Raw genomic sequence first — 26,279 nt, forward strand, 5'->3', positions numbered from 1 at the left:
TACTAATTAAGTTATATATGCAATGTTTCTCACTTTGGTTGCTCAATCTACAAACAGACATTTAAATGGACTCAGGTAAATTATGTATGAATGATCTGCATCACAAATACTGACAACAGTATGACAACCTTAAATACTCGTGGTATTTAGAAAAATAGAAAATAACGTGGGAATTTACCAAAAGAAGAACAGTATGACACATACCCACTGTGTGCCCAAGAAGACTTCTAACACCAATTACAAAGCCTTCAGCAAATTCTTCAGGTCCTTGAACAGCACCCTGAAAACGAAGTTTATTATGAATAGCAGAAAACTATGCAATTGATGCATCTGTTTCAAGAAAAGCTAGCAATTCCTTTACACCGATGCATGTAAGGCCATTCGAATAGGTTACTTCTTTGAAGCTCACATTAAAAAATGACTGCTGCCTGCCTGTTCAGGGTGTGGAGTACAGTGACACCAAAACTATAATCCTACCAGTACATGCAATCAGCCTTCTATAAAGACACAGTTAAAAATCACAATTAAAGGAAGTCATACCTGGAACGGCTCATAGAAGAAAGCTTCGACTCCCTCAGACAAACCTCTGATTAAACCAAATGGATTTCCAAGAACATCTAATCCAAGTACAAGAACATACATCTGTTTCAGGAACTAAATGATGAGAGGGAAGAAAAAAGGCAAAAAACAAAAGCAGTGTTACAAGCTGCTGTCACACACATCAGAAACCAAGGCTGGTACATTTTTTAATTTACTACCCAAGTAAGGTATTAGAGTACCCAACTAAGTATTTGGTGAAGAAAAATAAAATCTTCTTTAAGGTACATACTCAAAATTTTACACAAAGGCTTGACTAAATAAGCTTACTTGTTCACTATAATGTCTAACAACTCTCATCCTCAGTTGATCCCTCTTGTAGAACTGGTATTTAATTTCAAAGAAAGCAAGTCTGAAAGACAAGTAATTATACATTAGTTAAAGATACCCTTCCTCATTCAAATACTTCTCTGCTTTCCTTCAGATAATCCTGAAGACCTATTGCCTTAAAAAGGATCCCAAACCCCATCTTCCCTCCATTCCTCCCTTTCCCCTAAGGCTGTATAAACTTATACTAGAGTCAGTCAGCAAAGTTTACCATGGATCCAATTATTAAGTGTACAAAAGCTTTAGTCAAAGAATTAAACAAAAAAACCAAACGACCCCAGCCAATTTTATTCACTTACTTGAAAATAAGATCATCCACGTCTGTTAGAGTAGCTCCAATACTTTTCAACAGCAAATTCAGAGAATGGATGGCTATCATTTCTTCCCCCTTATCTGATGCTTCTCCACCAGAAGCCAGAGACAAACTCAAATGCAACTGTCAAGGCAGAATTAGTAAAAGAAGACAAATCAAGACCAAAGAAAAGCCAAACCAGAGCAGACAGGTTGCATGGTGCACATGCAAAAAAATCAGTGGTGAAAGTGGAGGAAAGCTGTAATTTCTACTACTGATGATTTTTCTTCCCTTGCTCCAAAAAAACCTAACTGCTTCAAGAGAGACATGACGGTAATCCCATGAAAGTGTATTTTAATACAAGTTATGATTACTTGGATACCTTCAGGCCTGTATTTTATCTTGCTTTCAGCATTATTATACCCATTGATTCTTCCCACTTAGTTATGGTTAAAGGTCTATTTGTACTCGTGGGCAACAAAGGAAGTTTTCCAACAAAGTATTAAACTCTAGAGAATGTAAAATCCCCACTAGGGATGTATTTACTGTAATGAACTAATTGGATGTTTGATTAACCAATAACCTCTCTACTGCATACCTTAATTGGAGAAATATGGAAATGTTCAAAGAAGCTGAGCATTGACAGGTCTGTTAGGGAAGACTCCATTAACTCAGTGTTAAGTGCATCCACATCTTGCTGAATTAATTTAGACTGGTATCATCATTTAAAAAAAAAAAAAAGAAGTTAATCTCACCTACCTATATCTAATACACTTAATCATATTGTATCTAAATATGTTTTTATAGATATATAAATAAACAGTAGAGAAAACAGTCATAGTCAAATACAGTTAACTACTTAAACAGGAGTGTACTAATGAATCCAAGGATTAAAGAAAAAAAACAACCAATCCACAACATACACAAAACTTCTGGGTGATTTTTCCATTTTATGTTATATTGATATTCACCTACATTCCTCAATCATTTAAGGTCCCATTCCAGCAAAAATCAGTTTCTCTCATACATTACCCTTCGTCTTTCAGCTTCTGGGTCTGTAGACGGAGTGAAAAGTTCACTAAGTGCTCCTAAAAATCCTTGATCAATTTTCAGTGCCATTTCCTGGATAAGAACCATGAAGTACCTAAAATGTGAAAAACAGTGTAGACTTTTATAAATTTAACTTAAATATTACATGCTTACCCTACACAAGTGAAGTCTTCCTATGCAATGTCACATATTAAGATTTACAGCCACAATATCAACTGTCAGTTTATAGTTAGAAATGCTTACTGGCCAGCTCTGTACAGCAAACAGACACAACTCTGATACTGTAGTACAAGAAGGAAATAATTCTGATTACAAAGGAATGTGCATAACAGTCCCTTCATCTGGGGACTTCCTTATTTTCTAACAGTAAATTCCTTTTGGAACAATGGTTTTTCACTGGAGACATTTAAAAACTCAATCCGAAGTTAGGAGTTCTTTGGATAGGAGAACAACCTTTTTTCTAAAGTTCCCTTCTAAAATATATTACATCTCTAAAATCAAATTACAATACACTGTTACACTCACTTGAATTGCAGGACTTGGCTGTATTCATTGAATCTAGTGATGATGCTGATGTCAATGAAGGGTTTTGGCTCTAAAGAGAAAAAAACACTTAAAAATAAGTTGCCAAGCTCCTAGTTTCAAGGCTGAATAAATCTGATATTACTATAGGCCTTCTCCTACCTGAATCCAAAGCAATCGACTTGGGAGGAGCTACAGGGTGAAATACAACAGGAAACATCGATCCTGGTAATTGATTATCAACCTAAAAAATTATTGCATAATTACAGGAATATTTTAGTGACATGAAAATCAAACACAATTCCCATTTTAGAAAGCTTGAGAAACTTGTTTGTAAATTGTGCTCAAGAAGAACGTCCTACTTATTTGGGTGGAAGGAGGAAAGAGCGAAAGGATTACTCTGAAATCATCATGGCATGTTACTCAGTTATAAAAGGTCAGACAGTTGCAAGTACTTCACAAGGGATGCTTAGAGAGGTTCACACCCACAAAGACTCACTTACAAGGTGTGCAGCTGATGGCATACGTTGACTGTATAGTGAAAACTACCTTCAGGCAAAAGTAAAAACTAAATGAAAGATAAAAGGAAAGAGCAAACTTCCCCACCAGCTGGTCAGAAAAAGCACCAGGGTCCTCAGTGAAGGGAGAAAATGGAGATGAAGATGGCAGTGATGATGACTCAACATTATTTCCCTCCAGCACTGAACGCTTCTCACTAGGACCAGCTAAAGTGCTCTACTGGCAAATTTAGCAACACTATTAGTACTGACTGGACTACGCTGATCTGCTGCAAGACTTCCACATTAATTCAGTGTTCATATTACATGTAGATACATTATTGCATGCTATTTCAGCATATTTCAATGTCTCTTCTCTACTTCCCATTAGTTTTTGTACTAAAAGCCTCTAAACCTCTAGATATACTCTGTAGAATAATGTTACACTTCGGTATAAAAACTATAGTAAACAAATTTTGAAAATGGTTGAGGTCTTTGTTTTGAAACAGCAAAACATAGCTCTTTAGAAATAAACTCTCCATCATAGCACCCTGCTTGACATTAGCCCACAGTTTTTTGGAATTTTTTCCATACTATTGCAAAATCCTGGGATGACATTTGTGCAGTACTTTTCCATCACAGCACCCCTGCTACTCTGATGCAGTGAGTAGAGCACCACATGCATAAGATTTGGAGATACTTCTCCACATAAATGAATAAAATCAAAGCCTTTACATGTCTATTTAGTTTCTAAACCAGTGGAGGGCTGGTACCTGCAGCCAGTACAACTGAGCCCGTAAGCTTCTTTGGTGCGGTGACTGTTTGAATTCAACCTGAATTCCTGACAGGAAGTTACGGCGGATGCTGCATCTGACTGGGAGACGCATTTCCATTGGAAACTTGCTAAAATTCACCTGCAGATATAAGAAAGCAGAGCTAAGGTACAGTTTAATTTGGGAAACAATAGAATGTTACATTGCTAGTTAACAGACTAGCAAATAAATGCTGTGTTTTTCCTTATTTCATTATCAGATCACAAGGCTACTGAACTTCTCTATCTAATTATCTGCATGGTAAGTAGCAAAAATCACAAGTTAGTCTGATAACTACTGCAATGGTCAAACCTCAAGTATTCAAAGAGCTGAGGGTATATATATGCTTTTCAAACGAAAGGATGATACAAGAAACAAGCCTGACTATGGTACTATAAAAGGCTGTATTGGACTTAGCCATTTGAATACACTGTTTATGCATGGCATACAGGTATGTATAATTAATGTAACAAGCTCAGGTAAGTGGATTCATTTCAAGAGTCCTTCAACACTGCCGACTCCTTTACTGTATCAAGTAATGGGAACTGCACCTTACTAAGAAGATAAAACCAAAATTCCTGCGAAGAATTTAGGGTATATAAAGCAAATACAGGTTCACAACTAACATGCAGACACCAAGCAACCTTTTCTACCACACAAAAGAAAAATTCTTTGAAATTCTCACTTCACAATACAAGTCTGGATAATACCTCAGTACTGCCTCAGTATCCCCACAAGACAAAAACATTCTACTGTGTAAAATGTGTAACTATTTAAATAAAAATCTTGCCTCTTGTTTCTGTTTCTCTTCACACAGCATCTACCCCAGCTTAGCAAAACAGAAACCTGTTCTAACTGTTGCAGATGTTCTGCAAACACTTAAACACTGAAACTCAATACATACCTCAGTATTGCTGTCCAGTTTGTGCCAACCAGGACCCTGGAAAGCAGTCTTGGAGAGATACTTTTGATATGCTTGCTCCAATAGGTTTATTTGCTTTTGATTAAATGGTTTCCATTTTTGCCTTGGTTTCCGTTCCCAAACAACATCAGAACTACAAGACAAATAACAAAATTAACAATTTCAGAGTACCTATACCTTTCCTGTGTATGCAAACCATATAAAATATATTTTTTCTAATTTCTCAGGCTCAAAAAAACCTATTATGTCTTTTTTTAATATAACCTAAAAAAGGAGACAGTTAAATCCTATTGCTTCTAATTCCACAATAGGAGTAAATCAAAACTTAATTTTAATTAAAAAGGTTTCTCTTAATATAACTTGAAACATGTCCCCTTCCACTCTATTACTGAAATTGTAATATGCTATCAAATTTTGATTATTCAAAGGAATATTTACACTTCCATGTGCAGTACCTAGTAATTCCGATATAAGAGATTTCTTTTTTATTTTCATTGTTAACTAGAGAAAGTCCAAGACTATGGATTGACAAGTTTATTTCTTGATCAGGTTGCTCCAGCTCCTCTGCTTGTCGTGCTTTAGAAACCAATGCCACATCATCTGTGAAAAGCAGCACTCGCTGGCGTCCATCCAGGAAAGACACCCAGTGAATTTGAGTATTTGCATTGTAAGGGAACTGGCCACAGTCATCCTGTACGAGGGGAAAAAGAAAGTATACTACATGAGAAAATCCCTGATGTTGCTCTATGTTTATAAGCAAATTTATAGACACACACAAACCAGAATTCAGTATTTTTTTCTGTTTGTTCAGTTCACTGCACCAAGTGCTGACTTGGTTGAACCTTGTATCCTAACACTAAAAATGTTGGAGGTTGGGATATTTTTTTTCCCCCTTTTGTAAACGAAACATTCCAGCAATATTTGTGGTTTAGAATAATATTGGAAATCATGAGGGGAAAAAAGGCCTTCAGAGCAAAGCAAAAGGCTTGGAATCTTACGTGATGACAGAAGAAAGCAATTAATCATATACCATGAAACAGTAAAACCAGACAATTATTAAGATCTGTGCTCTTCTAAAACAGATACTCCTTATTTTTTAATCTGTAAGGCAAAACAGAGATAATTAAAGCCCTTTTCCCAAAAGCCCCAGAGAATCATGGATGTAACCATAATTACATGGTAAGGAAATTGGTTTCAAACTAAAATCATTTTTAAACATGAAAAATTTGACCCAAGAAAGGGCTTATACAGTAAAGCACAGTGTAATTGGTTCTGTCAAGCTTGCTTTCCTGCCCCTTCTCTTAGCTACTAAATTTTTAAAGTTTTGTTAACTCTGTGCTACTCAACGGAAAAACCAAGCCATCTCTGAAGAATTCATTTTAGTGTAAGGTGCAAGTGGGCAGCTAATTAGAGACAAACACACTGGACTTTATTTAATCTAAACATCAAAAATCTTGCTGCTTGACTGTAGCTAAAAAGTCTCCTACAGGATGAGACATGCAAAGTTACTAAGGACGCTTTCTCTCAGATAGTTTTAACCTTGGAATAGTCCTAAATTAGTTCAGCATTTACTTCTCCCCTTATGAAATTTACCTTGAGTAGGTCATGTTCACCAAAACTTTGGGAGTAGCCCCAAGACAATTTTCTTGGCTTGGTTGGATCTGTCCAGGCAAAGAGGCAAACTTGCCTTGGTTTCAACTCCATTTCCTCTTGTAATCCACTGCAGGTTAAAAGAAAAGGAGAAAATAACAGCATCCACTGGTTAAAGGCACTGACAGAAGTGGTGCAAACAAATCCCAGTGCTAAATACTCCACCCCCTCCAACCTCCAAGGGTGAGGCATGAAGGGCTTAAACTATTCACCCCAGACAAGTCCAGCTGTAGGTTCATCAGCTCTTGGTGATATCCCCGTGATAGGTGTCTTGGTGATATTTAACCAGGATATCCCCTGGTTAAACAACCAGTGAAGAATTGTTTCTTTCACATACCTCTGTTTGTATCTGACAGAGTCCCATGGGGTGTGGTTAACAATCAGAGCTGGGGCAGCCCCCTGGTGGTAATCTGTGAAATTTATCACAGTAGAATGCTCCAAGACATTCACATCTACCAGCAAGCCCCCATTCTGGAGAGGAAGACAGACAAAGCCCAATATTTGCTCTATGCATTTATTCAAGTTAGAACTATAATAAGTATTATCTCCAAAGACTTGTCTGAACATGGTACATTTATAAACACATTCCCTAATGCTAGGCTAGGGTGAGCTCTGAAATTACAAGGTTTTTCATTTGAGTCATAAATTAATTTAGCCATGAACTGTGTCTCCAACATGTAAGAGCTTATAAGAAATCCTAAAATATAATGCATTTTTTGTTGCCTACTTAAACAAACTGAAGGCACCCAAGACATACCCTCTGCAAAAAGCCCAGATGTCAGAGGTGCAGTATACCACTGTAACTTAACAGCAGTAGGGCTATTCAGTTCCCCTCTAAGCTTGTCACAAGTAAATCAACTTGACTACACAGAAAACATTAACACCACTACAAACTTGATTCAGAACCCTTTTAACGCAACAGAACTAAACGAAGTGCAGTGTACCCACACCTTAAGGCACAAGGTTTTCATCTTGATGATTTCAGTGCGTCAAGCTACCATGGGGCTAAAATGGAGTATTAAAAACAGACCATACAAAGTCAGTCTCACCAATTCTTCCAGTTTCAGCAGAGTACCATTATCCTGGACTTTAAACAGGAATGGTTTGGATGAGCTTTCATAGCCAACTACTCTTACACAAAGTTCACCTGATGAGTTTTCAGGCCAGAATGGAAGACACTGTAAGACAAGGAGTACACTTTAACATTTCATATATGTTTAATATAGTAACCCAGAAGTAAAACAAACAGGCTTGTTGTGACTATTTCACATGCCTTAGTTCTTACCTAAGTATCTCCTGATTAACCTATCTATATCTACAAAGTTACCTAAACTGAAGGACTTGATTAATCTACCAACATATGCAACCTGTGCTGTTCAAGTTCCCTTGGGATGTGAAATATCCATGTCATGCCACCAGAAGAGACAGCTTCCATAAGAGTACTGCTCTTCCCTTGAGTGATGCCTAGAGAGCAGCTGTTTGTCTACAATGACATCAAAAGCAAAAAACATGAAACATTACCTCTGAAGCCGAGATATAATTCCATTTATTAGTTGGAAGAGAACCATTAGGACCAATTTCTCCAACTTCAAGTTCCAGAGAAGATTTGTTTGCTATTGTGTAGAACGGAGTGAAGGTAACGATCCTGGTAAGGTTGAAACTACTCATTTTGATGCTAACTCCAACCTGTTGAACAAGGAGAATTTGAGCAAATGATCAACAACAAGCTTAGAAGAAAAGCCAGGATGGAACAAATAGAAAAGCCAACATCAGTGTAATTACAAAGCCTAACACACAATACTCCTGACCACCTGAAGTAAAAGCACCAAACATGCAGTAAAATCAGCAGATTATGCAACACAACTAACACAAGAGCAAAGTGACAGGTTTAGCAGTAGCATTTTGCAGCTGTAGCTTTTGTGGGGAAAATCCACCAGAAATCCCTCTAGAGTAAACCAAGACAACCTAAAATGACCCTTATTTTCAGAAAATTGTTAAAGAGTACATGAAAACACAACTCCCCACATATCTTTACTGTGCTTAGTTGTGGAAATGTAGTCTTGGATAAGGAGTGCAGATCTAAACACTTGCAAACAGTTGTGAGCAATTATCTCCACTATGCATGTTCACCACTGTGTTTACAAACAGCTGAGTACTATACATTTGTAGAAAAGAAGTCAAGCCAAAAGAACCCAGAGAGCTTCACAAATCACAGAAACAGATCTTACCAGATAGTCCATGTTATTAGCTGAACACCTGACACATCCATAGCTTCCTACAGTATCAAGGGAAAAGCTACTGGACCAAGTGCTAGTTGAAATACAGAGCTGGATCTACACACAAAAACCAACAACATGCAAAGTAATGAGTAAATTGATTTTCATTCTGTAGTTCATGCATTATGAAGTGCACTTATATCACATACAGCAATGTAAAGACAATGCTTCAGTGCTTCTAATACTTTCCATAAATTAGGATAACCTAAGAATGTAGTATCACTATTCACATTCTGATTTATTAGTCTGTGTTTGAGTTCTGGGAAAGATGCTACAGTAAAAGGCATCAAAGCAGGGTAGTCCTCATTGACTCATGCGCATGACAGCACACACACAGATGGGAAAAAAAGCCCACAGCTTTGTGGTGCCTCACAAACTTGAAGAGATGGGAGGAAATAATCAAATTAACACTGTTTTTTCAACCGTTTCTTCAACTATTTTTAGGTAAAAAAAGTTACTTAAAAGGAATGAAGGGCTACTTCCAAAAAAACTTTTACTGCAGTACTCTTCACTTGACCATGTAAACATCACATCATACCAAAATTGAAACAAATGTGTTTAACACAAAACAGACTATTTACAGTGTGCATTTTAAATGTCCAAGAACCAAAGAAAGCAGCAGTCAAATTGAAGCCTTTAGACTTAAAAACTAAGTAAAAATATCCCTTCTATAAAATGTGTGTGTGTTTTCCCCCTCAGCGCATGGCCTGAAGACCACCATCTAAAGTAAGCATACCTTATTCTTACTAAAGATATTTTTCTTTTTAAATGAAAACAAAACAATATCTCTGTAGTCTGCTGGATGCTTCACATGAGTATCTTCAGCTCGGTACTGGAGAACACGGGAAGTCTTGTTGATAATCCAGTAGGGACTGAACACGGACAAGACCATACGGCTCCCGATCCGCCTCGTATGGATGTAAACATCCACTGTCATCTCTGAGGCAGAATGAGATGTGAAGCGCACAGGAAAAAATTCAGACATCCCATCACAAATTTTAAGATGCCCATGCCAGTCTTTGCCTTGATATTTTAACAACACAAGCTCCATTATTTCGCCATTGATTCTTGAGTTAAAAACATCAGCAGCACTCCCTTCAGTTAAGTCACGGGCTTCTGCTGTTCCCTGTTAACAAAATTAGACAAGGCAGACTAAGTTTTCAATACATAAAATATAGGTGTTCAAGAACCAGCATTTTATTCTCTTGTAGGATGTACATTTCAGATAGCTCAGTAATCCATGTCCGAATCTCCAATCACTTTCATTTGAGATTGATCCTGTGAATAATTTGAGATAACTGCACTTCACTTGCAGGGCAGTAAAGACTGCTTAAATTCTGAATTTCAGGAAAGCAAACTAGTTCTAACATATCCCCTGTTTCCACACCCTCCTTCTCTCCTCCATGATTTCCAATGGATTTTGGCAATGCGTTCTTATTCATATTCTTACAACACTGGGTGTAACACCGCACTGGACAGATGTACAGCCAGGATTTTTCACACTTAAGAACCCCCAAGGCACAAACCCACCAGTTCTGCCATACTATTTGGTAACACAACTTTGTTCAGGCAGTAGCATCTAACAATACTCCTAATTTTTACTGATAAACAGTATATTTTACCATATGGAATAGTGGCCAGGCTTGATCAGCCCAGGGATGTGAAGACAATAAGCATAAACCCTTCTACAGGTACAGTGGCTTCAGAAATAGGTTTGAATTACTGGTTTCTAGCTCCTCAGTCAAGGCAATAGCCCTCTGTTCTACATTCTGTTATGCCAGGTACTGAAGTACAATGGAGATACGGAAAACTGGGAGTAGTGCTACTGGGATGTTGGATAGAACTGAAAAAGATCTAAATGAATGCTACAGCCAGTTATGCAAGTAGGACAAAACAGAACAAACTAGGATGGTGGTTCTAAATGCTCCCACCTCTTGTATTTAGTAAAATCACTCAGCTTTCATGAAGAAATACTAGATACTGAAAATACTGAATGGACAGGAAAATGGTCTTCAAAGCACCTTCAGAGATTCTTCCAATTTGTGCAAGGGAGACCTCACAATAGTAATCAGTAAAGAATCACTGTCAGAATGGAGAGAACTTTCTAAATAGAAAAAAAAAGTTCTAGAAATTACAGATGCTTTTCCTTATACCTCTTCTTGTGAAGCTAAAGAGAGCTTGCAAAATACAAACAGAATCTCAGAAGAATGTAAAAGAAAAAGACTAATCCAGTACATGATTCTTGTTTAAGGAGCAAGGCAAAGCTGGCCAGGTACACACAAATTAAAAACAATCTCCAGAACATCCAGAATCAATTATCTGCCTCAGTCATTTACAAAAGAAAATACAAAACCCAGCATTCAGTATCTTCCACACTACATTCACCTCCACTTCTAAGTAAATGTGTTCTTACTTAAAATCAAGTAAAGGATTTACAAATAAAACCATAAAGTAACTTACCTCAAGTAAATATCTCAAGGAGTATGGTAGAAGATTCTTCACAGTCAGTGTAGGGTAAAAGTGGATAATGTAGGCAGGATCCAACTCCTCTCCAGAACTTGAAATAAAATTTAGTTCATCAGGTACAGCTGTTGAGCTGATTATTAGAGGCAAGAAACTGGTCTCAGTAGCTGGGCACTGTAACAGGCACTTGACTTCGTTGCTCCTGTGTAGCTCCTCCCTCCAGGCAATGTAAGTTGTAGACTCCTTGAACTGACCCTCGAAAATTCCTGTTGGTTGAACATACAGATGGCACCTGTAGGAAAACAGCAAGAATTGTACACAATGGCTTTGCACTGACACCTAACTTCATCCATTTTAAAGTCATGGTTAACATTCTGAAATGCTTTTGCAGCACACTCATTACTTAACAAAGACAGCGTTTTGGAGTTTTAGCCCAGTCTGGAAGACTTCCATGTGCAAATTAAGATTTCCACACTAATGCTGTGTTTGTGCATCAGTGTCACGGAGACTGGCCCTACAGAGCAGGGAAAACGTACCTGTATGAATGCAAAGGAACATGAAACTCTTCTTCTGGCTTGGATATGCCAATTGGCTCCAGCAACTTGGAGCCTTTAGCCAGTTTATAGATCACAAATGGAATTGAGAAATGGTTCTTGATCTAGAATCAAAATGCATAATTTTTCATTAAGTTTCTATGGTACAAATTTCTAAAAGAAAAAGTAACAATAACAACAAGGAAAACCAACCTTAGTAGATTTAACCAAATTCCTCTAGAAAATAGACTTGAGCTGTCTTAATACACAGGTATATGAGAAAACTCCATTTAAGTCCCATGAATTGAAAAACACACTTAAAATGTCAAGTCACATAAAAAGTATCCCCAGTGCTGAGGATATTAGAAAGCCAAATAGAAAAGGGAAAACCAAAGGAAAAATCATGTAACAAATAGAGCAAAATACTTAGTAACTGGCCTTCAAGTAGTGTTTTGGAAAAGTATGACCTCAAAAAAATGCATTAAGGAAGAAAAGGAAGATGCCTCATGGAAGAGCACTGCTTTCAGGGGTTTGGTTTCTGTGGTTGGGTTTTTACCTGCAGAGGGGAGCGCACAGTGATGACCTTATTTCCCTCTGTAGCATCGATCTGCACCATGATGGAGTCCCAGTGATCAGCAGCGTCTCTGACATTGTACAGGCGGCGACCTGGCTTGGCCACGGGAATGCTGAGCGCCTCTGTATATCCCTGAAGTTCTGATCCATAAAAACAGACAAAAGTCTTTACCAGCGACACAAATCCTATTACCATTTCCTGTTTGAGCAGTACTTAAGCTTCTCGAAACTCAGCAACAACCAGGACCAAAGTACCCTCTGGCAAAAGCACCTTAAACGGTACTTGAGTACCGCTGAAGGAAAGCTTTAGGGTCCAAATGCTCCTCAACTCCGTAACTTTAGATTATGATTTATAGACAGCATGGGAAATACCCCAAGTAGTTATCAAAGGTATTTGTTGGCTGAGTTAATGAACAGAGAACAAGTATCATGGCCAAGTACCTTCATATGGGATGTGATGGAAAGGGGAAAAACTCAGATGATTACATATCGGTAGCTATTGTAACCTGTTTTCTTAGGAGTATTAGCTGGCAAAGCTAAAAACACAGGAACATCATAACTGGTCTCAAGTAGCTGGGTAACTACCGAAAGCCAAATAAAAGTAGTGATAGGAGAAATGGAAATCCTGTTTAAGAGGAGCTGGAACACACAAGCCAATGTCACAGGAGCCTCTAAGATGGTCTATCAATGACTCCACTAGAATGTCTTCCAGTTCTCCCAAGGGGTAGAAAAAAATATTGGTCTTTTCACTTTCTGAAAAACTGGAGCAGAGGAATTTTCCATATTTTTAAGACACCCAGTACCTGTTTTGTAGTGTTTTTTTAATTGGCATCAATATTCAAAGGTAATTCCAACACAGCGTACTTGACCTGAATTTCTATCACATTGAATTTGACCCCATCTTCCCATGCACAGCCTGCCATAACAAACAGTGCTCCTTAGCAGAATACCTAAATTTAAAGAGAAGACAGAGCTTTCCTGTCGGTGCAATGCAGACAACCTTCCTCGCTGCGGTGCTTCAAAAACAGAGTACTCCAGTTCCATGCTCTGACCAGTTTCTATTTCGTTCATGTTTTCTTTTCCAACTGAACCCACTATCCGAAAATTGGAGCTAGGGAGCACTTTGAGAGAAACACCCAGGGCATTTTTCACTATAAAAGGTGCTGTCTCTTTAAAGGAATAGTCAAAGGTGGATGCAGTCGCTTCTGAAAACGCCTGTAAATAACAACAGATACAGTATGTCATACATAAACAGCCACAATAACAAAACTATAAAGGCTTTAAAAGACAGTTCCTAGCAACTACATTTTAAAGAGGGGGGAAAATTATACATAGCAAGATCTGTGCTTTGTACAGTAGTATTTCAGGCAAGTAAAGGTTACTTCCAGAGAATTTAATTTTATTCTGTGATTTGCAGCAAATGTTGATGCTACAATAAGCATTCATGCTCCTCACAGCGAATTTTTCCAAATCTTAGGTTGTAAGAGAAACATAAGATCTGGGACATAGAAGTCACAGGGACGTGGAACACGTGCAAGCTCCAAATTCAATCATGATTTGTGCTTTTAACCTTTGCTTGGTAAAACAGAAGCCATGGTAACTGACTGCCAATACAGACTTCCAGTGTAAGCAAGTACTTAGAGAATTGCTGTTCATTTAGAATTAAAAAAATTATTTGGCAAGTCATGTTCTATAAAAACAGCTTGATTTAGTGACCAAAATTTCTTCACCTCAGAAAAAAAATGAGGGAAAAGCAGCCTAGAACATTCATAAGCACACCTACTGTCACAAGAGAAATAGGGGGGAAAAAGTATTTTTAACACACGGGACATTCTATTCCTCCAATTTAAAGGCCAATCCTAAAATGCATACTTTTCTTAGTATTCAATTGAGCAGAAAATATGGAAAGGAAGTAAATTTCTGTTTTACTATTTCAGAAGAAGTATTGTAGGAAACAGTTGTGTTTATTAGAGCATTTCATGTTCATTTAACCTGCACGTATGACACTTCCTTAAGTCCTGCATAGGCACATTTGTTGTTCTAACACAGACGTTGCTTCTTTCAAAAGATAACACCACCTTTTTGCTGAGCCTAAAGGAGTCATCTGAGTAAAACTCCTCAGCCTTTCCAGGTAACATTTGTCAGAGCTGTAGAACAGCCATTGACTGGCAGCTAATATAGTTGTTAAAACAAAGAAAATTCAGAATTTCCTATGTAAGAACATAATTGAGCACCTTCTGCCTGTTGGGGTTACCTTGGCTAGGTTACTGAAAACAGCAAGACAACATTTGGATATTGTTATATTCATTGTGTCCATCGAAGAGATGTTAATTGCTGTTTGTGGCTCAGGAATAACAATGAAATCATCCCCAGGCATCAGACTTTTCTCTTGGACAGGGTTAGTCTTCATCTAAAAGAAAAATTTCATTAGACAATTACAAACATATAGGTTACTTTCTTCTTGTTAAAACAGGAAAAAAACTTGACATACACTTGACGATTTCACCAAGCAAAGTAAAACCTACTTTACCTTGTAAATCTCTGATACCTTAAACAAACACAGAAATTTTATACCAACACAGAAGGCAAGTTAGCTTCTCTTCTCTGCATAGTTACATGCTCCATTTTGTCTATGCACTGACAACTCACATTATTCAGGAAAACCTTAAGATCTCTGAAGAATAATTTTTTTTCTCATGGGAAACTGCATAGCTCCTTCAAGCAGTAGCATTCAAAAGGTCAATGTTCTGCCCCATAAAATTTTTAAGAAATTAAAAAGTAGCTCCCTATTAAAACCATTTAACATAGTGTCAAGTTCCTGTACATACCTCCAGCTTTAAATTCCATTGCTTCCTTCCTCCTTCGACTCGTTCAATAAGCGGCTCCCACACTGCATAGGTTTCATTGTAATAATGAACCTAAAGAAATAATCAAAATTAAATAAGGTGTCTAAATACAAAGCAATTATTATGAAAAACATTAATAAGAAAACAATAAATCTTCATTTCATGTTTCAGAGGTCTAGCATTAACTTTTATTGGCTTTAAAAACTAATACACAGAAGAGTAATACATCATGAATTTTTTAAATTACACCATTTTTGAAGAGTTCATTTCCAGGCTTGCTTTGAGAGCAACCAAACATCCTGGTAACACTGTATCTTCTTAACACCTTCAATTAACATAATCAAGTCTCTTATCTTCTCCCACATGGTTTGAGAGAACGACTTTGAGACCAGAGACTTCAATGCCACAAGTACTTTATTGTACTATGAAATAATTAGTTTGAGCCAACTATAGTCTGAATCTGGTCCACTGGAATGATTCCTCTAACTCATAGCCAACACCAAGTTTTTAATTGCTTCCATCACTGCAAATCTGAATAGAAGCTGTGGACTCAACAGTTCTGGATGCTCCCTTCCAGCTATTTTGCTCATCCCTTGTGGAACCACAGTGACTTCTCCTAGAGGTACATGATTAGGCATCCAAATTCCCCCATGGTATGCAAACCTGGCAATGGAAAAAGGCTGCTTGCATATCCCAGAACAGAATGAAGTATGAGGTAATTTGATAAACTGACAAGGGGTAGTAAATGTATTACTGAGTAAATGAGCAGCTATACATCTGGTTGTATGAAATTTTAACGTGCTGCTTCCATAAGAGACTTGTACCATCTTGGAATGGTCTCCCATTTTGAGAGAAGAGTATAACTTCTATCTTACCAATAAACACAATGCTAGAGAAACAAACAAAGGGGGGCAATAAGAGTTAAATGTGAATATTCAGGTAAGCCAAGCTCATTGTTCACACAGCAAAACTTGAACATGCAAAAATAATACAGAAACAAAGGACTAGATTATTTCATATGGTGACTGCCATTAAAACCTATTGATTTCCAACTTTCTGTACAAAGCATGTTATGCTTACTTGCCTGACTAAAGAACTCCTGAGAGCATTACAATTCAAACCTATTAATAATTCAGCACATACAAAGTGTATTAAAAAGTTAGTTGAACTCAGGAAACTTGCAGAAGTGTTTTAAACTCCTAACGGTTTGACCCCACATACCTCCAGTGACGTATCAGCAGCAACCTCCATCAGCGAGGACCAGTTCTTAAGGACACCTGAAAATGTAGATTCCACTAACAACAAAGGGACAGTTCGATGTCCCAGACCACATTCCAAGGTCATCTGAACTGATTTCACTACAATGTCAAATTTCTCTTGCTTCTGAATTTGTTCATGGTCCTTAAAAGTTTCTGTTGCTTCTGTGGCTATGTCAACACCAAGAAACCAAGCATTGCACTCATCTATAGGTTTCACTTGCCACAAATTCTCAGAAACTTCAGTTGCTCCTCTAGAATCCTCCTCTGTTGTCTTGGGTTTTAGGGCAGCCATAATGGTCATGACGGTATTCAAAATTATTGGTGATATCTTGAACAAAGAAAAAAATCTTTTATTAAAATACAAAATCTATGAGAAATGGACATAGCAAACATGAAAAGTCTTTTAAGAGATGCAACTTAATTTCCAAGGAAGAGAATCCATTCATGGACCTCCTCTTGTTTTCCTTTCCTGCAAAATATCCTAAAAATAGTGATGGCAGCAGCAGGGAAGGGTTATGAAATCACTTTGGAAGGAAGTGGTAGGAGGAATCTTAGAATCTGAAGTATTTAAATTACTCCTTTTTGGTTAAGGGACTGCCAAAACAACGAACACACAGTGACTTTTTCCAACACAGAGCAGCTCTAAAAGTCCTTACTTCTGGAATTAAACTAATGGGGAAAATTAAAATTGTAAACAACAATATGCAAATTTCAAAGGCAAACAAACAAAAAAACACCAACAACAACCAAAAATCAAGATGTAGATCTTGAGAAACATAGCTGTTCTTCCAAAGACAGTTTTAATAATCTTACCTTAATCGTAAGTTCCTCTATTGTTACTGCCATAGTGTGTACCCCTGAAGTGTGCAGCATATTTTCCATGACCAAAGAACATGGCCGTAACACCTGAGTGAAAACCATAATTTGATTATTAAGGTGACTCCTTAAATCTAACCTTTTCAAAAGGTCTTACATTTTTTTCACCCTGTAGGCCAAAGGGGCCTATCCCATAAAGTAACATGTTTCAGAGTAAAAATGTTCTTTCATTATACTGCTACAATCCCGCATCCCGATTGGCACAAGAACCATTTTGTACTGGAAGGTTAAAAGTCAGAGAAATAAAAGCTTTTGACGTAATACTTAAAAACCAGACAAAACAAAAACCCAACACACGGACAAAGTGATAAGATAGTAAAAAAACCCCGAATCCTTAAAAAACCTAAATGTATAAGGGAAGATAACCACGTGTGAGATGCACACAGGCCACCTCTGTGGCTCAGTGCTCCCTTGGCAGGAACGTGCAGATGAAGTTCCAGACAAAAGGCTTCTCAGGACTCTACCGCAACAAGGAAACCAACAGGCAGTGAAAAACACTGCAAAAGGTCTTGGCCTTAAAAACCCCTCATAGAGTCTCTTCACTAAGAAACTTTTAATATAACTTACAAATGCACCACACAGGTTTTAGACAGAGCTCTAAGTGCTCAAGTCCTGCACCTACTGATAAAAGATTCACCTTCAAATGGCACAGGCCCTTCCTGTCTTCTGAATAATCAATGATATGAAAACAGTTTTGAGTGCTATGGATATGCCCGCTAAGGGATGTGCCTGCCAACAGTTCTAGTTACTTTTTTCATTATGAAACGCTGATTTCCTTACCATAGTAACATTCTTGTCTTGTTTTTCTTTGAGAAAGGCACAGGCCAACACTTTGAAGGCCTTCACTTGAGCGGTCATCCTTTGTGCAAGCTCGTCTGAGGTCAGACAGAAGTCACATTGGAAGGAAACTTTTAAGGCAGGGGCATCAGCATTGGTCAAATTAGCAACAAATACAATTTCTGGATCCATAATCACAGCTTTTACTGTCATGTTTGGCCGTACAGATATTTCTGTGAAAGGAAGTAATAAAACCCACCTTGAATATAAAAACCAGAAAGAGGAAAGCTATCTACTATGTCAGTGGCCAATTTACACACTCTGAAGAATATCTTAAGTCTGATACTAAGACACCATCTTGAAAACTTTTCGGTGAGTTATTTTCAGAATGAAATCTGCAAAGGAGGGGAATGGGGGTGGGTGGAAGTTGTTTTTACAGACCTGTTTCTGCCTTGGATTTCCCAGAAGCAACTTGCTTTAATTGGAACTGTGCAGATCCTTCAGCTGAGGATGCTGGCATTGACTTAATGAAAAAATGTGCTACTGTCAACAAAAACTCCATACTAGCACATATGTACAGCTTGTCGAGGACAGCAACAACTTCAGTTCCATTTTTATCCTGCTTGTATCTTATATCGATCATAGAACTGTCATTTATGTCATCTTTCTTGTCTATCATCCTGGAAAACAAGTTTAATAAGAAACATCTCAAACACCGTAACACACAGATCTAGGAAAACAAAGATGCCTAAGTACTGCCATTTTTTCTCCCCACGCCATTTATAAAGAACAATTACTACACAAGCAATCAGTGTTTCTTCCAGAAATAAGAGGGTAGAGGCTTTTCTATCAGAAGAGTAATTTCAATTTAAAATTAGAGTGCTACACTCTTGAAAGTATGCAGGCAGCACATAACAAGCACACTGAAGTTTCAGTGCACACAACTCTGTAGCTGAGGCTGGGTGCTCTCTATTCAGCTCTTCTACAGTTCACCGTAATATGCACACCTCCAAGATTTCTTTTTGTTTTGGATAACCTGGGAAATTAACATATAAGAGTAGAAACTTGTTTAACAGAATTTAAATTACGTTGTTCATTGCTTAAACAGAGTATTACAGGCCACAACTCACAGCACTACTGAGTTTTATCAATTCCATGTGAAGCAAAGTATAAAAAAAGGAAAAAGGCTTCCTCATAAGCTGGAGGTTTTTAATTTCTGATGGATTCAAACCTACCTTGCAGTCACATTCTGAATTCCTTCTCTGAGGTCATCCAAGGTACATGCTTTGAGTTTAACACTGATATCCATGGAGCCGTCTGAGAACATCTCCCCCGACGATGCCATGAGATGCAGCCGGAGCTCACCAAGGCGCAGTTTGTCACTGTGCACTGGAAGCACAGACTCCTACAGAAGGACAAAGAGCAGGGTTAGTTATCACACAACAAAGCAATGAGACATTGCCCTTGCTGCTTGCCATGTGCATTTTCTTCCATGAATTGAAAGATCTGATTAGCCTGTTGCCATCATCAGTCCTCCACGCATACAAATGAGTTCAAGAAACTCATTGGGAAAACAGAAAAAACCTGCTGGGCTGCAGTGAAGTTGTTTCTGCACCACACTGCCAGCAGTTGTTCAGAATTCATCCCTGAAGGATTATCTGTCTGAACTCTAGATCTCTTACCAGAGGATCCCTCCGCTCTCATCACACTAACTCATCTACAAGAGCACCTTGGCAATAAGAGGAAATTATATGACAGTGAAATTAAAATAAAATCTCATTACAGTGTCTTTCTTTCCTGTGATGTTCATTGCACAAGAACATCTTAACAATTTTACACAAATAACAGTCACTATATACAAAGATATATAAAGCAAACACCTTCACATCTACACAAAGCAGACTTTATTAAGTCATAAAAACAAGACATCATTTCACATCTTTCTCTTCTGTTTTCAGCACAGAGAGGATGCCCATGATTGCTCACACTCAGGGCTATGCAAGAGGAAATTATGGGCCATATACAACTTGGATCTGCTTACTAACTCTAGAGGCACCATACATAGAACTAGCACTATCTGAGCTAATAGTTCCTGCTTTTCAAGTACTCATTTTTATTTCAGGTAACTGGAATCCAAGCTAGAATGACCAAATCAAATGCTGAGTGGTTTTGGTTGGTTCAGTAATATTTTTAGTGTGACTTTCAGAAATGCACACACATTCTTCAACTTAAGGACACTGTCTGCCCAAGAAAGCTCAAAGCTCCATCAGGAAAGTATTACAAAGCCAACACAGATAATGTAACTTTATTTTCCTACCCATGTGAGAAGCCTTGACTGCCCACCTCACCTGTGTGGTAAAAGTTTTGTAACAAACATCAGTGATGTCACTGTTGTAGAGAGTTACAGAAAGGGACTCAAAATTGAAGTCAAATTTAAGCGCTGTATAACATTCCACAGAAGACTGAACTGCAGAAACACTTTTTTGTCCAGAATCAACAAGGGCACCTGTCAGTGAAAAGAAGATATTTTTACATTTCTTTTGAACACTGGCCTTGGTTTTGGGGTTTTTTGTTGTCAGTTGCTTTTTTTTTTTTGGTTGGTCGGTTGGTTGGGTTGGTGTTTGGGGTTTTTAAAATTAAGATCAGAAAATCACAAAAAGAGAGAAAGCTCTAAATCCAGAAGACTAACTCAAAATAATTCACACTTTCAATTTTGTTCTGTCCAATGCATACTAAAATTATCTAGTGCAGAATGGTTTAGAACCTTAAAAGCAGCTGCCATTAGTGTACTGCAGTTCTTTGTTCACTGCAATGAAGAACAACACAAAGTACCAAGTCTGCTCAAGGAGTCTGCACTACTCATATTTCCAGTTTCTATTCACAGCAGAGCAACTCAACCAGTGGTTAAACAGCAATTTTTTGACATTGAGAATGCTAAGTTGGGGGAAAAAATAGATTTTGGCAAAGTGTTAACAATATTTCATCCAGAGACATGCACTGTTTACATTGACACACTATTTGAATACTAGTATTATCCTCAATTGTTATAATTGTGCATTAATATCCTGGGGTAGATGATTTGGCTTTTTTCTTTTTTAACCACCTGCACTTAGAAGAGTGATTGATATAGAGTGAAGAATATCATCCTATAAGAAATGAATCACAAAAAACACACTACAAAAACTTCTGACCATCCACTCACACTCCAGGTAAGCGCATACATTCTTATTTATAACTTTTCATGTATACTATATATATGTAACAATTAAAAGAATTTATAGTGCTTCAGAAAAATATTCAAATATATTTGAATTTGTAAACAGCCCTCTGCCAACACATATTCAGCCTTTGAATTGAACATACCCTCAGAACTACCAGATTCCTGTGGAGCTTTCCCTTTTTTAGCTATCTGCGTATCCTCAATATTCTCTTGCACAGTATTTGGCTGGGAAGAAGAAGCCCCTCCAAGGTTTTCAAGTAAAATTTTCATTATAACAGTTAGATCATCTTGACTGAGTGCAATCTGTAAAGTGATAAAGCCACAAGTTCACTTCTGGTGACAGCACTTCTTCCAACACAGTTTGCAAATGTTGAGGAGAAACAAGGTGCTGCTTCCAGCAGAAATAAGCTGGATAGTCAAAATTATCCTGTCCAAAACAATCTAAATGATTTGCCCATTTTTCCTATAATATCGTTTGTTACTTGTTATGAACAGCAGTTACAACAAGAAATAACAGTCCACATCATAAACACTTTCTAGACTTGTAAAGGACCTTTGCCTTTTAAAAATATGAGTGATTGATAAACATAAGCACTTCTCAACAATTCAATAATCCAAAAACATGACCAGATCACATTAAGCCAAGATTTGCATTGTATACACTAAAATACTCAGTAGGCCTTCAAAGACTTAATGAATATGTATCCAATCATAGCATTACAGAGTCACAAAAAAAGCGAGCAGTACTAATGGAAAGATGCAGCCCCTTAGCCCACAGTACACATTGTAAAAAGATCTTTTCTACATTAGGTTAGTTTTGCTGGTACTCCTTTAAATCTCTTACTTCTCTGTGCTTCACCGGTGCGACATTTGGCCACAGCACAGATACAGGAATGAACAAGTAAAAGGGCTCAGGAACAAGGAAAAGGTGCCCCAGTTTGGTTTTACCCATTTAAATCCATATAGTTAATGCAGGAAAAGAAAAAATATAGCCCTCCCTCTGCAAAGGTAATTTTAAATTGTTCTATATTACAGATAAACTTTTCATTTCTAATAAATCTACTAAACATTCAAATAACCTGAACATTGCAGATTAAACAACTGGAATTATTAAATATTGCTTTTAAATGGTAACTCAACAGATAACCTCAATGATTTTACTGACTGCTGAGCCAATGGATAGCTTCAACAGACCTCCAGAAAAAAAACCCCAGGTTTTATTCCATTTGCATGCAGCTACACGAAAACTATTCATTATACAATATCAAAATTCTAACAAATCTACAAACTGGACAATCAAGCTGGAAGTCTTTCAATATGCTGTAAAGGACACAAACTGAAATGTGTTTACAAGCTCCTCAATTAAGATAAGGACTATTCTGAGAATTTGTATGTCTTTTGATAGTCATGAGATTAGTCATGACTTATTAGTCATGACTTATTAGTCATGACTTATTAGTCATGACTTATTAGTCATGAGATTACCTGCATTGGTTTTAGGTCTCCTTTGATACCAATTGTTGGGCTTTTATGATACCATGCTGCTGCTAAATTTCTCTGGACCAGTAAAGTCAAACTCACAGGACACAGAATTTCAGAATCTGGTTGAGAATCTGTGGATATAATGCACCTAAAAAAAGACAGTGGAAGCAGCAGAGGAAAAATATTTACTATTGCAGAGTCCCAAATAATATCATCATTATCTAGCAGAATTACAGGCATAATTAACTTAAGAACAAGCTCACATGCACTTACACGCAGATATGCACTTTAGATGAACTCAGGTTACTGTGCTACCATTCCTTTTTTTCCAAGAAGCTTTAGAGATTGTAGACCTGTGTCTCTATCTAAAAGCACTCCTGAACTTCACTTGGGAAGGTTTCTTGCTTGGTTTTAGTATGCTCTTATTGCCTATCATGTTTAAATAAGAGAAAAATGCTGCATACAGAACGTGGACACACTGTTCTTCACAAAGACTTTTCCAACTCAGGAAAAACTCCATGTTTACCTTGATAATTTCAAGTGAGTCAGCTGCACATCCATGTTGTCAATGACTGGAGGAAGAGGTGATTCATCTGAAGACACCAGCTTGAATTCATTCTGAACTCTGATTAAGCCAAGATCGGCTACCAAAGCATTACATGAAGCTGAAGATTCAGGAACAACTATGACTGGAGCTTTCAAGTTGACATCCATTAGGAGGCGGAAGCTCTTTTTAGCAAAGTCCTTCATGCTGGAAGCAGCCATTTCTGCTGCCTGGACAGTGACTGCAGTCAGGGCTTCTTGTGCCGCTTGGAAATTGTTTAGGAAGTTCTATTCACAGGTAGTGAAAAAAAGTAAGAATTCCATGAAAACATGGAACTTTCAAAAAAAGGCAAGCCCCAGGAAAAAAGTTAATTTAAGAAAAACAGTACAGCTGTGGTATAAATATGAAACTCCTAATTCCACCACACTGGTTTCAAAAGAGTTCTTTTAATGAACAAGCTTACATGTTGCTTAACTGTTTAATTTTTAAGATATTATTAAAGCTAGCAGCTCCATTTATTACTTCTTTTGTCATCATTCTCCTAGGCAATCTTCTGTAAAGCAGTGCAACTTAAGTGATAACTCTTCAGCAAAATACCTCTATGTGTTTGCACATTAGTTCACCACCAGGTACAGGTCAGAAAGAGCTGACTGCATTTTTTCTCATTAAAAAAAAAACCTTTTAATGTCAAGAAAAGAACTTAAACTAATGTCTTACCAAGAGAGACATAAAGAACTTATGGAGGTAAATTATTTGGATGCAGCCCACTTTCAGAGACATTTTACCATCCACCCTTGACATATCAGCATAGGCTTCCCCTGCAGTGGCATCTGGATAAAGCGACATGTGAAATCTAAACACTTCATCTCCCATTATGGAGACAGCCTAGAAGATTAAGTCCACATAGTTAATACTCCCAGGTATTTCTGAAACAAGAAATAGTTCCCCAACAAGATCAACTGCAACTTATCAGCAGTACTTGGACATATGGTAGGCACAAAAGGAAACAGAATCACCTATTTTATAGCATATGCCTCTTCTCACTTGCTTATCTATAGCCCACTTTATATTTAACCCCTGCTGCTCAGAATTAAACATACCAGTGCAAGCAATTTAAAAGAACTAAACAGTAAGTGGAAGAATATTTTCCTTCTCTGAGGTAAAGGAAATTAACCAATAAATTTTGCTTAATATTCCATCGTACTTTGTGTTCTGTAACAACAAATAAAACTACAGTGCCGTCACTAAATCACTTAAAGAACTGGGTCTCTTCAGCTGTTTACAATCTGCATAACACATCACCTTTTTATGGATTGTTTTTGGATCAACATTTGTAATTACAATGTCCTCGAGTCTGGAGAACACTTTAATCTTTTTAGGCTTCTTAGCTACAGATGCATCCATTCCTGAACAAAACAAAAGAAAGAAGGCAATAAATGCACTTCAACAAATTTCTAAGTAAACACTTCTGCTAAAAAAACAAACAAACAAACCAACCCCCTGAATTAACTACTACTGAATATAAAGAATAATAACAGCTTAGAATCCAGCCTTCTGCTATGTAACAATGAATGCTAAGCCTGAGACAGAAGTCAGGACCTTACTATGTATGACAAATTTGCCAACATAAATTGATTCTAAGACTAGAGTAAAATTCCCCAACACTATCTAAGATCTAGCTATTAAAAACTGGAAGTCTGTGTTATCTATAACAGTGCCTTCACTTCTTTTACTACACTTAGAAATCGTCTTCTTTTTCTGAGTCAAACATTTTTTCCTTGCAGATCATTTCATACAATCAAAATACATTTAAACACATGTTAGAGATCTGCAGTGCACACACTGGCCTGTTGGAAGTGAATGGAGTGAAACAGCCTATTTCTGGCTACAGCCAGTTTCTTCTAATATTTAAATAAAAAACACCTTACCTTGTATTCTAATGTCTGCAATTCTACAGGTCTGATCACACACTGTAATACTGAATGCATTTAGCTTTGCAGTCAGTTTTAATTCACAGACATCATCATGGGCTGCATCACTAGACACTGGATAGGAAACACAAGAGACATACAAGGAGTTCAAGTATTACAAGCCCATTACTTAAAACAAATATTAATTAGTAGTTTTGTACATACATGAGCTATTCAAAAGCAACCTGCAGTCATTCCCTAAAAGGTATAATAATGATTAGTCAAAATGAGAAGAAAGTAACTTATTAACACAGTTTCCTTCAGGCACACAAACTGTCACCAATCAACACAGGCCAAAAGCTATCAAGATTATGTATTCTCTCCTCATTAACACCTAATTTCTATGCAACAGTTGCGAATACAGCATACAGGACATTATTTGAAACACCGTCTCACACAGAAATGCTTCTCTGTATCAAGTAGCAAGGCCAATTTAGGCGTATTAGCTGCAGCAACACTGCAGAAACACAATATGTAACAGCCACTGGGCTCAATCACAACAGTTTTAGAATTAGAAAACCTTGAATTTCACAAACAACGCTACAAGTACAAAAATCAACAACACAGGACCCAACAAAACATTCAGGAGCTTCCATGCAAAAATCTTACTATTTCAAGGTTACAAATACCCATAATTAAAATACACACACCACCATTCAGTTCAGAACCTCTCTTCGCCTCCCCAGAGGAGTATTTATTTTCAGCAGTGTAAGCACTCTTTAGAGCCTTCAGATTGGAAAGCCACATGGTTGTGACACTGAACCTTTGGGAAGGCTGCACACTGCAACATC

General features: G+C 37.4%; 1 protein-coding gene across 7 annotated transcripts in view; it reads right to left on the bottom strand.

Annotated features, from left to right (window-relative positions):
- VPS13C (vacuolar protein sorting 13 homolog C) overlaps nucleotides 1–26,279 on the bottom strand; it is a 74,301-nt gene that overhangs the window by 13,272 nt on the left and 34,750 nt on the right. For 5 of the 7 annotated variants that reach the window (XM_042038939.1, XM_042038938.1, XM_042038935.1 and 2 more), the window contains 35 exons: nucleotides 25,447–25,563; nucleotides 24,821–24,924; nucleotides 24,236–24,403; nucleotides 23,501–23,805; nucleotides 22,978–23,122; nucleotides 21,636–21,795; nucleotides 20,621–20,778; nucleotides 19,508–19,677; nucleotides 18,714–18,952; nucleotides 18,276–18,505; nucleotides 17,433–17,525; nucleotides 16,582–16,947; nucleotides 15,343–15,432; nucleotides 14,769–14,924; nucleotides 13,465–13,729; nucleotides 12,498–12,655; nucleotides 11,945–12,066; nucleotides 11,406–11,700; nucleotides 9,682–10,071; nucleotides 8,898–9,002; nucleotides 8,191–8,355; nucleotides 7,719–7,847; nucleotides 7,007–7,140; nucleotides 6,613–6,739; nucleotides 5,475–5,710; nucleotides 5,002–5,152; nucleotides 4,059–4,199; nucleotides 2,951–3,032; nucleotides 2,792–2,861; nucleotides 2,249–2,360; nucleotides 1,815–1,928; nucleotides 1,224–1,360; nucleotides 868–949; nucleotides 541–654; nucleotides 205–280 (listed from right to left, as the gene is read on the bottom strand). In XM_042038939.1, the coding sequence (XP_041894873.1) occupies nucleotides 205–280; nucleotides 541–654; nucleotides 868–949; nucleotides 1,224–1,360; nucleotides 1,815–1,928; nucleotides 2,249–2,360; nucleotides 2,792–2,861; nucleotides 2,951–3,032; nucleotides 4,059–4,199; nucleotides 5,002–5,152; nucleotides 5,475–5,710; nucleotides 6,613–6,739; nucleotides 7,007–7,140; nucleotides 7,719–7,847; nucleotides 8,191–8,355; nucleotides 8,898–9,002; nucleotides 9,682–10,071; nucleotides 11,406–11,700; nucleotides 11,945–12,066; nucleotides 12,498–12,655; nucleotides 13,465–13,729; nucleotides 14,769–14,924; nucleotides 15,343–15,432; nucleotides 16,582–16,947; nucleotides 17,433–17,525; nucleotides 18,276–18,505; nucleotides 18,714–18,952; nucleotides 19,508–19,677; nucleotides 20,621–20,778; nucleotides 21,636–21,795; nucleotides 22,978–23,122; nucleotides 23,501–23,805; nucleotides 24,236–24,403; nucleotides 24,821–24,924; nucleotides 25,447–25,563 (5,706 nt within the window). The remainder of the gene's footprint in view (nucleotides 1–204; nucleotides 281–540; nucleotides 655–867; nucleotides 950–1,223; nucleotides 1,361–1,814; nucleotides 1,929–2,248; nucleotides 2,361–2,791; nucleotides 2,862–2,950; nucleotides 3,033–4,058; nucleotides 4,200–5,001; nucleotides 5,153–5,474; nucleotides 5,711–6,612; nucleotides 6,740–7,006; nucleotides 7,141–7,718; nucleotides 7,848–8,190; nucleotides 8,356–8,897; nucleotides 9,003–9,681; nucleotides 10,072–11,405; nucleotides 11,701–11,944; nucleotides 12,067–12,497; nucleotides 12,656–13,464; nucleotides 13,730–14,768; nucleotides 14,925–15,342; nucleotides 15,433–16,581; nucleotides 16,948–17,432; nucleotides 17,526–18,275; nucleotides 18,506–18,713; nucleotides 18,953–19,507; nucleotides 19,678–20,620; nucleotides 20,779–21,635; nucleotides 21,796–22,977; nucleotides 23,123–23,500; nucleotides 23,806–24,235; nucleotides 24,404–24,820; nucleotides 24,925–25,446; nucleotides 25,564–26,279) is intronic. The other 2 variants (XM_042038942.1, XM_042038937.1) reach the window with 1 other exon arrangement.

This window comes from Corvus kubaryi, unplaced genomic scaffold (assembly GCF_017639235.1).
Source record: "Corvus kubaryi isolate FWS band 111438036 unplaced genomic scaffold, C.kubaryi_AGA036_p1.0 37394, whole genome shotgun sequence".
Classification (NCBI taxonomy): Eukaryota; Metazoa; Chordata; class Aves; order Passeriformes; family Corvidae; genus Corvus; species Corvus kubaryi.